This window comes from Octopus sinensis, linkage group LG3, assembly GCF_006345805.1.
Source record: "Octopus sinensis linkage group LG3, ASM634580v1, whole genome shotgun sequence".
NCBI classification, from domain to species: Eukaryota; Metazoa; Mollusca; class Cephalopoda; order Octopoda; family Octopodidae; genus Octopus; species Octopus sinensis.
In genome coordinates this window covers 5,232,486-5,244,511 of record NC_042999.1, presented here as the reverse complement: position 1 = coordinate 5,244,511, position 12,026 = coordinate 5,232,486, and the positions used below count along the sequence as shown (strand labels likewise).

Sequence of the window (12,026 nt, the reverse complement as noted above, 5' to 3'; positions counted from 1 at the left end):
CTCCAACCTTTAGCCCATGGCCAAGCTGTCCTCTCGCTTTATCTATTCTATCTCAACTATAACGGTTTCTGCTTCTCAGTCCTGGCTGGTCCTGTACCTCCACCTCCCACTGCCCTTGGTGCCTCTAATCCTCTTTTCCCTGCATCAACCACTATACCCAGTCCTTCATCCCCTGAAAATTTGCCCCACTGGAATCTCCTCCCTGTTCATATCTTTTCTGTAGGTGTTGACCAGAACATTTCACAACATCAACTTCACTAGGGCCACGGGCTCTATCCCTTCCTCCTGTCTCAACAAGTCAAAAAAAAAATGAGTATTTAAATGCTATTTGATTAATTATAATTGTTATGCAAATTAGCACATCATTCATTTGATCAAAATTCCTTTTAATGTTTTAACAGAAGCTGAACCCAAGAAGTTTACAGTTGCTTTACTGGATGGACCCTTTCGTGTGGGGGTTCCATTCCAAATTCCTCTTGAATTTCAAGATGAATTCAACCACATAACGGCACCAAACAGTGACTGCAAACCTTCTCTTGAGGCTAGGTAATATTTTTAATACATTTGTGTGTGTGTGTTTTATCAATTTTATCAAGTGTTTATTTCTATTAATTTCAGGTTTTTTAAAATATGAAATGTTTGTCTTTCCAAATATTGAATAATTAGATAACTTAGATATGTTTCGACCAAAGATTGGTCCAGGCCATGTCTAACTTAATAGCACCACCTGATAGGATTATTCGAATCCTGTTTAAGTCAAGTTTTGTTCAAGTAGTGAGTTCTTGTTGGGTGAGTTGTATCCAATTATGGGTGGCTTATCTGGTATTCTTTGAAGGAATCTATCCAGAGTCCGTTTAAAGTTGATGGGATCCTTTTCCTCCTTGATCTCCCTCGGGACAATGTTAAATAGGGCAGGGCCTGTTGAGGAAAAGAAATTATCTTGTAGTGTACATGTATGCTGTGATCTTGAATTGGGCAGGGGATGTATGGCCCGTGGTCCCAGTCTTGGATGAACCTTGAAGCTAATGTTAAGGTCGTTTGGGCAAAGTTGGCGGTATATTCTCCACATCTTACAAATGATGTACCGCTCACGGCGACGCTGGAGAGAGTAAAGTTTCAAGGCTTTAAGGCGATCCCAATAATCGAGAGCAGCCATGCCTTCAATTCGTTTAGTGAATAGAAATGAATATTATTATTTTTTTAATTACTTACGACTCAATATAAAAATTTTATTTTATATCTAACGTTAGAAAATAAATTGAACACAGAAATGTGAGGCGGTCAGTAATTTGATGTTTGTTTTTGTTTTAGTGGACTGGATATTAGTTACGATAGTTTACAAGTGAAAGGTAACCATCTGTTGATCAAAGGTATTTCTGCAAAAGGCCTGGTTAATTGTACTACAGGAAAGGTAAGTTTGCTTTGGCTCATCTTCATCATTGCTTTAATGTCCCTTTTTCCAAGCAAAGTTCACTAAGAGACAGATCTTCTATGACCAAGATACTTTTCCTATGACCAACCCTCACATGTTTCCTTCAGTCCTTCAAACAACAAAAAGCCTCAGTGGCTGGATTCTGTTTTACAATTAGCATGCAACATCAAGGCAAGAGCGTACACACATACAAGTATGTATGTAAGACCAAAGTGTATGTACGCCACTATATGTATATAAAAAAATGCAAAAAATGTACAAGAATGCAAAACATCCCCACTGTTAGATGATACAGAAAGGGACAACAAAACATCCAGACAGTTAGACAAGGGGACAAGGAAAAACAAGGATGGGTCTTTCGGAGTTTTCTTTTGTCGGTCGAGTTCCAGATTGGATTTGCAGTTTTGGTTGAACCAGCTGAAACTGGAGATCCAATCTGGAATAACAATAACTGCACTGCCCCAGATAGGTGAGCAGTACTCTAATCAAAGTCACCCCTGTTCTTTGTTGAATGTCACAAGTTGTTCTAAGTGGTACTTTCTCACTCTTTCAAAGTTACTCTGTACTGAAGGGTGAATGAAGAGGACATAACACATTAGAGATGAAAAAATTGAGATTGGCCTTTTGATGATGAAGCTTCCAGACACAACAGACGAGAACTTGGTTGAACTCATTGGTGTGCAACTTGTCCAAGACATCATTAACCCTTTAGCATTCAGATTACTTTGTCAAATCATCATCATCATCATTTAACGTCCGTTTTCCATGCTAGCATGGGTTGGACAGTTCAACCAGGGTCTGGGAAGCCAGGAGGCTGCACCAGGCTCCAGTCTGATTTGGCAGTGTTTCTACAGCTGGATGCCCTTCCTAACACCAACCACTCCGTGAGTGTAGTGGGTGCTTTTTACGTGCCAGGGGAGGCTGGCAGCGGCCACAATCGATTGGTGCTTTTTACGTGCCACCAGCACGGAGACCAGTCGAGGCAGCGCTGGCAACAGCCACGTTCGGATGGTTCTTTTACATGCCACCAGCACTGGTATCGCAACTGCAATTTCCAAATCTAATGCTTATTTATTCACATTGTTTTGACTTAATCTTCCATTATCTTGTGGCTTCAAAATTTCAGCGATGTCATTGTTTATTTTCGCAGTGACATTGCAAGTTAGGTAGGAGAGGCCAGATATGACCAGTTTAAATGTTAATGGGTCAAATGTTTTTGTTGATATCATGAGAACAAAAGAAAAATGGCATACAACATTTAAAGACCAAGTCTCTGGTGGATTCAGCTCCACTGTTGTAGTGGCCACTAAAGATAAGGCAAGATTTAGAATATAAGAAGTGAGGTTGATGAGCTAATGGTTGACCAGAATAAAAGTGAAAAGTTTTTGAGAATAATTTCAGTCTATTGATGTGTTGTGAAAGTAAAAGTCTGAATAAGTGAATTGTTTCTAAAATATTGTTGATGTTGTTTTATTACAGAATTTCAATTTGACCGTGAAAGTGGACGAGTTAGAAGAAAAACAAACCTTAAAAATCCGTTTACTTCCTGGTAAGAAAATTATTTTTAACCCTTTTGTTACTGTATTTCTGTTAAGATGCTCTGTGTTTCTTTCAATCAATTTAGGAACATAAATTGGGACTAAGGTTTGGGGGAAGATTTTAATTCAGAACTTTTGAAAACAAGATATTTGTACTACAGAGCCAGGTTGGTATCAAAAAAGTTAAGGCCTGCCTTATTCTCTCTCTCTCTCTCCAACTTTAATCCTTTCCATATTTCCGTTGAGATGCTCTGTGTTTCTTTCAATTAATTTTAAATATAACAAAGAATTTAGTAAAATAACTTAGTTATCATTAAGCTAGTGTTAGGAACACAAATTGTGACTAAGGTTTGGTGGAAGATTTTGATTCAAAACTTATGAAAGACATTTGCACTACAGAGCCAGGGCCGGTTTCAACCAGGTTGGTAATGAAAGGGTTAAAAATATCATGGTGACTTTAACCCTTTCGTTACCATATTTCTGTTGAGATGCTCTGTGTTTCTTTCAATTAATTTGAAATATAACAAAGAATTTGGTAAAATAACTCAGTTATCATTAAGCTAGTGTTAGCAACATAAATTGTGACTAAGGTTGGGTGGAAGATTTTAATCCAAACCTTATGAAGGTAAGACATTTGTACAACAGAGCAGCCAGAGCAGGTTTCAGTAACGAAAGGGTTAATTTCTTTAGAACTTAAAACTCAGATTTGTTAAAAAATATTCAGACAAAATTCCGTTCTTTGAAGATTGTTTTTCTAATTAATGATTGGATTAATTTTGTGCCAGGTCCCCCCTATCAGCTCTCTGTGAAACCAGATCAAAACTTGAACCTTGAAAATGGAACTGCTCCTGTGTTCAATGTAGAAGTTCTAGATATTGCAGGCAATGTTACTACTGAGAATAAACTGGTGGTTACTTGTAAGGTAAAACATTTTGTCTTTTCTTTTTTTCTCTGTAATGAGTTCTGTTTTATCATCATATTTTCTGTATGGCACAGGTTGGTCCTCATCTTCTTTGTCTTTATAGCTTGATGCCTTACTCATCATCAACTGCATTACAGTATGGACCAAGAGTATTTTATCTTATCACTAATACTAGAGATGTTATCTGCAGCAATGCTAAAGAGTCTGTTAGTTTTTATTCTAGATATCCAACTTTGTCAACAGATAAGCTTTACTATGGCTGTGCAGCCCCATATCTCTATGACGTAGGGTGGAGTTAAATTGCAAAGAGGTGACGATGGAACTCTGGAACAGCCTGGCATAATAGTTGCCTCTGTTATTTAGTTAAGTAATTGTCAAGAGAGTTTATCTAATCTAAAAGGGTTGGGTGTGGATTATCATCATCATCATCGTTTAACATCCGTTTTCCATGCTAGCATGTGTTGGACAGTTCGACCGGGGTCTGGGAAGCCAGAAGGCTGCACCAGGCTCCAGTCTGATTTGGCAGTGTTTCTACAGCTTGATGCCCTTCCTAAAACCAACCACTCCGTGAGTGTAGTGGGTGCTTTTTACGTGCCACTGGTACAGGTGCTAGGCAAGACTGGCAATGGTCATGATTGGTTGGTGCTTTTTACATGCCACTGGCATGGAAGCCAGTCAAAGTGGCGCTGGCATTGGCCATGTTCAGATGGTGCTTTTTACGTGCCACTGGCACAGGGATCACCACTACAATTTCCATTGATTTTTGATGTTGATGTACTTGACTCAATAGGTCTCCTCAAGCACAGGGTCGAAACGGTGTTTCTTTACTTGCCACCTGCACAGGAGTCAGTCCAGTGGCACTGGCAACAGCCGGGTGCCAGTCATAGAATTTGGTTCAATTTCGATTCCGATTTCACTTGCCCCAACAGGTCTTCGCAAGCAGAGTTTAGTGTCCAAATAGTGAAAACAGATAATTTTTTACTAAATGCTAAAATTTGACTGAGGTAGGTTTCCTTCCAGGACAGCATTGAGATAAATGAAAAGGCAAATATGAAAACAAAAGCTATCCTTTAGCAACTAATTCCTGACCCAACCAAACTCTTCTGAGAAAATTTGCACAGTTCACCTTTTTTAAATATTGAATATCTGCATATTTTAGACACAGCTATGGGAATAAAGTCTCATGTAATGAGGAAAGGAATTATGAAAATTGTAGTGTCCATAGCTTTGAGTGTTGGAGAGAACTGTTAAGTCACTTGCAACGAAATAAGTTCACAATGCTTCCTCTGTAATTGATGTTGTTAAGCAGATTAATATTGAAGGGTGGAGGCGCAATGGCCCAGTGGTTAGGGCAGCGGACTCGCAGTCGTAGGATTGCGGTTTTGATTCCCAGACCGGGCATTGTGAGTGTTTATTGAGCGAAAACACCTAAAGCTCCACGAGGCTCTGGCAGGGGTGGGGGATCCCTGCTGTACTCTTTCACCACAACTTTCTCTCATTCTTCCTGTTTCTGTTGTACCTGTATTTCAAAGGGCCGGCCTTGTCACTCTCTGTGTCACGCTGAATATCCCCGAGAACTACGTTAAGGGTACACGTGTCTGTGGAGTGCTCAGCCACTTACACGTTAATTTCATGAGCAGGCTGTTCCGTTTTTTCGGATCAACCAGAACCCTCGTCGTCGTAACCGACAAAGTGCTTCCAAAAATATTGAAGGAAATGATTCTAGAATAAAATATATGGTTGACTTGCAACTAGGATGCAAATTGATGGTGAAGCATTGACAAATCCAAATACAACAAAAGTTGGAGGCGGGGGTTGGTTTTTGGGGGTTTTTTGTTATAATATTTTACATCCTTAGGTGATAATGATTGATTACCAAAATTAAAATTTGATAATAAATATCAATTTTGTTTTCCTTTTCAGTTCCAAGGAATCTCTGGTTTACCAGTTTATAGTCTTGACTGTTCAAGTAGTGGCACTGGAATATTGACTGGAGAATCATTATACATGAAAAAAGTGAAAAGTAACCAGGAAGTTGTGGCTAAAATTGAACTGCAGGTAAAATTTAGTTCATCATCATCATCAATGTCCACTTTCCATGTTAGCACGAATTTGACAGTTTAACAGGAGCTGGCCAGGTTCCAGTTGTCTATTTTGGTATGGTTTCTATGGCCTGATGCCCTTCCTAATGCCAGCCCCTTTACAGAGTTTACTGGGTGCTTTTTACGTGGAACTGGCATGGGTGCTTTATATGTGGCACTGGGACAAATGCTTTTTACATGATGCCAGCACCCCTGAGCCCTCAAAAGCAGGACCTCTCAACTGAGAGAGGGACATAGGGGATGCTATGTCTTAAATCTTGAGATAGAGAAGCCTTTTTCAACCACCTCCCATATCAAAACTAGGTATGTATAACACAAGTTAAACCCTCCAGTTTGTTATGGGAGCCAAGTTTCACAATGATTGCTCTCTCGTGATTATTAACTGTTAGTCTTTTACTTGTTTCAGTCATTTGACTGCGGCCATGCTGGAGCACCGCCTTCAGTCGAGCAAATCAATCCCAGGACTTACTCTTTGTAAGCCTAGTACTTATTCTATCGGTTTCTTTTGCCAAACCGCTAAGTTACGGGGACGTAAACACACCAGCATCGGTTGTCAAGCGATGTTGGGGGGACAAAGACACACACACACACATACATACATATAAATATACATATAAACACACATACATATAAACGACCGGCTTCTTTCAGTTCCTGTCAACCAAATCCACTCACAAGGCTTTGGTTGGCCCGAGGCTATAGTAGAACACACTTGCCCAAGAAACCACACAGTGGGACTGAACCCGGAACCATGTGGCTGGTAAGCAAGCTACTTACCACACAACCACTCCTGCATCTATTGAAATTGTATCACAAATATAGACTCCATTTTAGGCTTAAATGTAGCCCACATTGCAGTAATGACTACACATGTGGGACAATGCGATTTCTTAGGTAAGCTTCCTTCTTTTTTTTTCTACAGAATAGCAAAGACGTGAAAACAGTGGAACGGAAGTTATGTTTGATTCCAAGTGGGAAGACTGCAAGCATTGAATTGAGTTACGATTTGTACAATGAAGACGGCACTGTGGAGAAGACAGTACGCATCAAAAACTCTCAGGAAGTAGTTGCTGTTGCAGGCGAATACATGCAGGGTTTAAGTAAGTATTACCAAGGGTCTGCAATGGATTTCTTAAACTTTACTTAATTAGCATTTCAGCAAGTTTAACCCTTTAGTGTTTAAACCGGCCATATCCAGCCCAAATATTCTACATGTTTTATATTCAAACTGGCAATATCTAGCCCCTTACACCTAACCTACATTGACATTCTAAAAATAAACAATCATATCATTGAAACCTCAAAACTATAAGATAATGCATGATTAATTCAAAACAATTTGAGTGGAAAAGTATTACATTTAACAGAGTAATCTGAACACTAAAGGGTTAAAATCAACTTTTTATTAATTCAGGAAAACAGTTATTTTGAATATTTTTATACAATGTGCTAAGTTGTAATGAAGATGGTTGAGGTACAGGATTCCATTGATGTATTTGTCTTCATTTTCAATCATTTCAAAACCTCATCATCATCATCGTCGTTTAACGTCTGCTTTCCATGCTAGCATGGGTTGAACGATTTGACTGAGGTCTGGCGAGCCAGATGGCTGCACCAGGCTCCATCTTGATCTGGCAATGTTTCTACAGCTGGATGTCCTTCCTTATGCCAACCACTCTGAGAGTGTAGTGGGTGCTTTTACGTGCCACCGGCACAAGGGCCAGTTAGGTGGTACTGGCAACGGCCGCGCTCAAATGGTGCTTTTTACGTGCCACCGGCACAAGGGCCAGTTAGGTGGAACTGGCAACGGCCATGCTCAAATGGTGCTTTTTATGTGCCACCGGTACAGGAGCCAGTCCAGCGGCACTGGCAACAACCTCACTCAAATGTTTTTGTCACGTGCCACCAGCACAAGTGCTAGTAAGGTGACACCGGTAACAGTCATGCTCAAATGGCGTGCTTAAAGTGCCATTGGCACAAAGGCGAGCTTGTTGCTCTGGCAACGATCTCACTCGTATGGTGCTCTTAGCGCTCCACTAGCAACGAATGCCAGTCACCGAGTTTGATTTCAATACAAAATATATCATCATCATTTGTTGTCTGTTTCTCATGCTGGCATGGGTTGAATAGTTTGGCAGGCTGGAGGACTGTTCCAGGCCCCAATTGTCTGTTTTGGCATGGTTTCTGTGGCTGGGTGCCCTTCATAATGCCAACCACTTTACAGTGTACTGGGTGCTTTTTACATGAAGCCAGCACAGAAGTTTCTTTATGTGACACCAGTACAAGTGCTCTATTAAAACAAATAGAATAAGAAAGAAGACACTAGAATGTTGCCTACAAACTCTAATGATTTAATAGTGATGAATAAAGAGCAAGATTCGGATGTTAGGTATAATTGTTTGTAAAGTTGTAGTTCTATTAGACGTTTGTGTCTGGGGAGAGTCATTTTCTTTTTGTGCTTTATAATATAACACACTCACCGGTAAAATTTCCACTTTTTTCTTATTTTTATTTTCCTAAAATTTTCGTTGCGTCTTGCAACCTTTTCAATAGTTTTGACTCTTTGGAAATTTTACTGGTGAATGTGTTACATTATAAGGCACAAAAAGACAATGACTTTCCCCAGACACAACAGAATATGCTTCAACACACGAACTCATATAAAGAATCTTGCAAACCAAATCCAAAAACAAAATCTATTAGACTTATAATCTGGAACTGAATCAGTTGAAAAGTTATTCTGTGGCCAGTTTCCATTTACGAGAGGTGGGGGAATCATACTGTCAAAAAATTTAATCTTCTCAGGCCTGAACCCCTGTCTCCTAACTTTACCCTCCACCTTTGCAAAAAAAAAAAAAATAGTTGCATATTCAGTTCAAGAGTAACGATTGCAGACAAACTAATGGACAGAATCGGTTGCGTCTTCTTTTTTGTATGTCTGTTGCTTATTACCACTTTACTGGGAATCCGACAGAGACGGTGTTTCATTTTTCGATTTGGTTTGCAAGATTCTTTATGTAAGTTCGTTTGTTGAAGCATGTTCTGTTGTGTCTGGGGAGAGTCATTTTCTTTTTGTGCCTTATATTGTAACACATTCACCGGTAAAATTTCCACTTATGTCTGGCAACCTTTTCAATAGTCTTGACTTGCAAGACGCAACAAAAATTTTAGGAAAATAAAAATAAGAAATAAGTGGAAATTTTGCCGGTGAGTGTGTTACAATATAAGGCACAAAGAGAAAATGACTCTCCCCAGACACAACAGAGATGGTGTTTAACCTATTCCTCCTGTAGTGGGAATACAGCATGACAGGGTAAAATTGGCTTCATGGGGACATAGATGGCTTACTTGACAATAAGTTGTTTCGTGTTTGATAAGTCGGTTGTTGTTTTTCATAAGAGTTATTTGAGGTGGAAGTCCTATGAGACTTTACATGTGTTGTTGTTCACTAAGCAATCGACAGTTGAGGGGAGGGATCAGTACCCTTTAATTCTTAACAGTTGTTTTTTTTGGGGTTTTTTTCTCCTTGTCTCTAGCTAGGTACTAGATGGTGGTAAGTTCATTTCCTCTGTTAGGAAAAGCTACCTGTGATAATGGGGTAATATTTACTTAACTTTAAGTTATAGCAACCAGTGCGAATAGCTGGCCTTGTGGGATCTTTGAGGTTTGAGAAGTATAAGCTTTTCTTCTTTAGCACCCATAATTCTCTTTGTTTGATAAATTTTATCTGTTTCTCAGCTTTATGTAGATATTCCTTTTCGTTTCAGCATTCTTACTTCTTGATGAAGCTGGTCGAGAAATCAAGATGGATGAAAAGATTTCCGCCAAGATAAAGGTATGTTGCTTATGTCATGCCATTCAGTGATATCCCCATTGTCAGGTTGGTAAAGCTGGTCTTCTTTCATCTTTCAAACATAATCAATTCATTTTCTGTATTGTCAGGTAAACTGGACCCCTAAAATGAATAAAGAACTTCTACTTCAAAACAAATTGCCCGATATCAAAATTCCAACTTCAATTTCTGACCAAAAGTATTGCCATGTTAGTATTCTGGACGGATCGGACACTCACTTTAGTTTCACAATAAAGTAAGTTGGATTTCCTCTTTATTTTTCCTACATGTGCGTCTCTCTCTCTCTCTCTCACTATATTTATATATATATATATATATATATATATATAATATAATTTGGACATGGGCAATCATATTCTTTCTTGTCTTGAGGTTCACAGCCAAATGGCTGGGTGGATTTGCATGAAAAATGGCACACATGTGGAGACAGGTACATAGATTGGAATGCAGTTTGTATTTTTTTCCTAACCCCCATACTTATTGAGAAAATCGATCTGAAGCTGTTTTCTGACAGTGGGGGTGGTGGAAATTTTCATACAGCTGGAGGCTCCAATCAAAACAGGGGACCCAAAATGATAAGGTTGACAAACGCTGTTATAGATTATGTCTAACCGAAAACAGTCATACCCACATTATCCAAACAGACCGGGTGAAACCAGGCTTAACTGCTAATAAATATATATATATATATAAGTAGGTGAATGAATTATCCTATGTTTATCGTCAGCATCCCTTTCTTTCCTGTTGAGAAGATTGCATAATGCACCCTTTATTCCTTTGGAATGAAAACATGCTATCTTCGAAACATGTCGAGAGTAAAGGAATTTTGTTAACATCTTCGTTCGACTCCATTCTTTCATTTATATGTGTGTGTGTGTGTGTAGAACTTTCTTTCTTATTCTCTCTTTTTCTCTTGTTTGTCTGTTTTTTACATTCTTTTAAACTTCCTGTCATGATTTAACTTTCTCAATGTGCAGGGCCAAAGCAGGAGAACCTTCTCAGATGAGGTGCAAGGTAAAAGGGAGTTGCAGTTTACGTATTAAGGAGCAAATGGAAAGTGAGATTCAAGTCAGCATCAGAGATAAAAATGGCAATGAAATAACAGATGTAAGTTAATCAATTTAATCCCTTTTTTAAAAATTTTTATAAAGTCGTATTTACTTTCACACATTTTCCTTTCTTTAAATTGTCGTTATATTGTTTGTGTAATGACAAGTCTTTGAATTCCTTATATAATAGGCCTCATGTTTGATGTTTGTATATAAGACTAGTTGTCTCCTAATCTACCAGAATATCCAGGAAGTCTTTGCCTTAATTGGGTTTCAGAAAAACATCCAAGGTGGGCAGTTGTATGATGTCTGACAAATGATCCACCACTTTACTAGCATTGAAAAATTGGTGACCCAACCATTTCTGTTTAATACTTGTCATAAATGAGGCCTTTGAGGAATGAAAAATGCAGCCAAATTACCATGTTTTATAAAATTAAGGTAGTTTTAGACATGGAGCTGGCTAGCAGGAAGCTGTCCAGACATTGTCATGCTTGAGAAGAAGACCCATCAACCTGAGCAAAACTTGCAGTTGTGGCAGATACTGGTGTCATGCAAATGGCACCTGTGCCAGTGGAACATAGAGGCACCCATTACACTCTCAGTGTGGTTGGCGTTAGGAAGGGCATCCAGCTGTGGAAAACAATACCAAATCAGACTGGAGTCTGGGGCGGCCTTCCAGCTTACCATTCCTGGTCAAACCAGCCAACCCATGCCAGCATGTACAACAGATGTTATAAATGATGATGGTGATGAGATATAAAGTTTTTATACAAGGGTTTTGTTCGTCTTCTCTCAAGATATGAAATAAATCTTTATTTTCTCCTCTTCAGTTCCAAGCTTCAGAACTACAAGAGCTGAACATTAGTGCTGATGGCTTAATGACTGACAAAATCCAGAAGTATAAAGGTCAGGTAAGTAATTATGACAAACAAAAAAACTTTTATAGAAATTAAATTCACATTAAAACTTTTTTGTGTGTGTGTATTCGTTTGTCTTGTTAGAATTTCATAAATATATATTTGGATTGTTGAAGCAAATATTTTAATGACCTGGAAATTGGAACAGATTGGTAAAGTTGCAAAATTGTTTCAAGATTTTCACCTGCAAAAAAAAAATGTCACTTATTT

The 12,026-nt window shown here is 38.8% G+C and overlaps 1 protein-coding gene across 3 annotated transcripts in view; it reads left to right on the top strand.

Moving 5' to 3' along the window:
- LOC115209208 (structural maintenance of chromosomes flexible hinge domain-containing protein 1) overlaps window positions 1-12,026 on the top strand; it is a 101,371-nt gene that overhangs the window by 48,503 nt on the left and 40,842 nt on the right. For all 3 annotated transcript variants that reach the window (XM_029777461.2, XM_029777459.2, XM_036500832.1), the window contains 10 exons: window positions 402-546; window positions 1,312-1,411; window positions 2,912-2,981; window positions 3,756-3,892; window positions 5,816-5,950; window positions 6,917-7,094; window positions 9,762-9,829; window positions 9,937-10,082; window positions 10,825-10,954; window positions 11,730-11,810. In XM_029777461.2, the coding sequence (XP_029633321.1) occupies window positions 402-546; window positions 1,312-1,411; window positions 2,912-2,981; window positions 3,756-3,892; window positions 5,816-5,950; window positions 6,917-7,094; window positions 9,762-9,829; window positions 9,937-10,082; window positions 10,825-10,954; window positions 11,730-11,810 (1,190 nt within the window). The remainder of the gene's footprint in view (window positions 1-401; window positions 547-1,311; window positions 1,412-2,911; window positions 2,982-3,755; window positions 3,893-5,815; window positions 5,951-6,916; window positions 7,095-9,761; window positions 9,830-9,936; window positions 10,083-10,824; window positions 10,955-11,729; window positions 11,811-12,026) is intronic.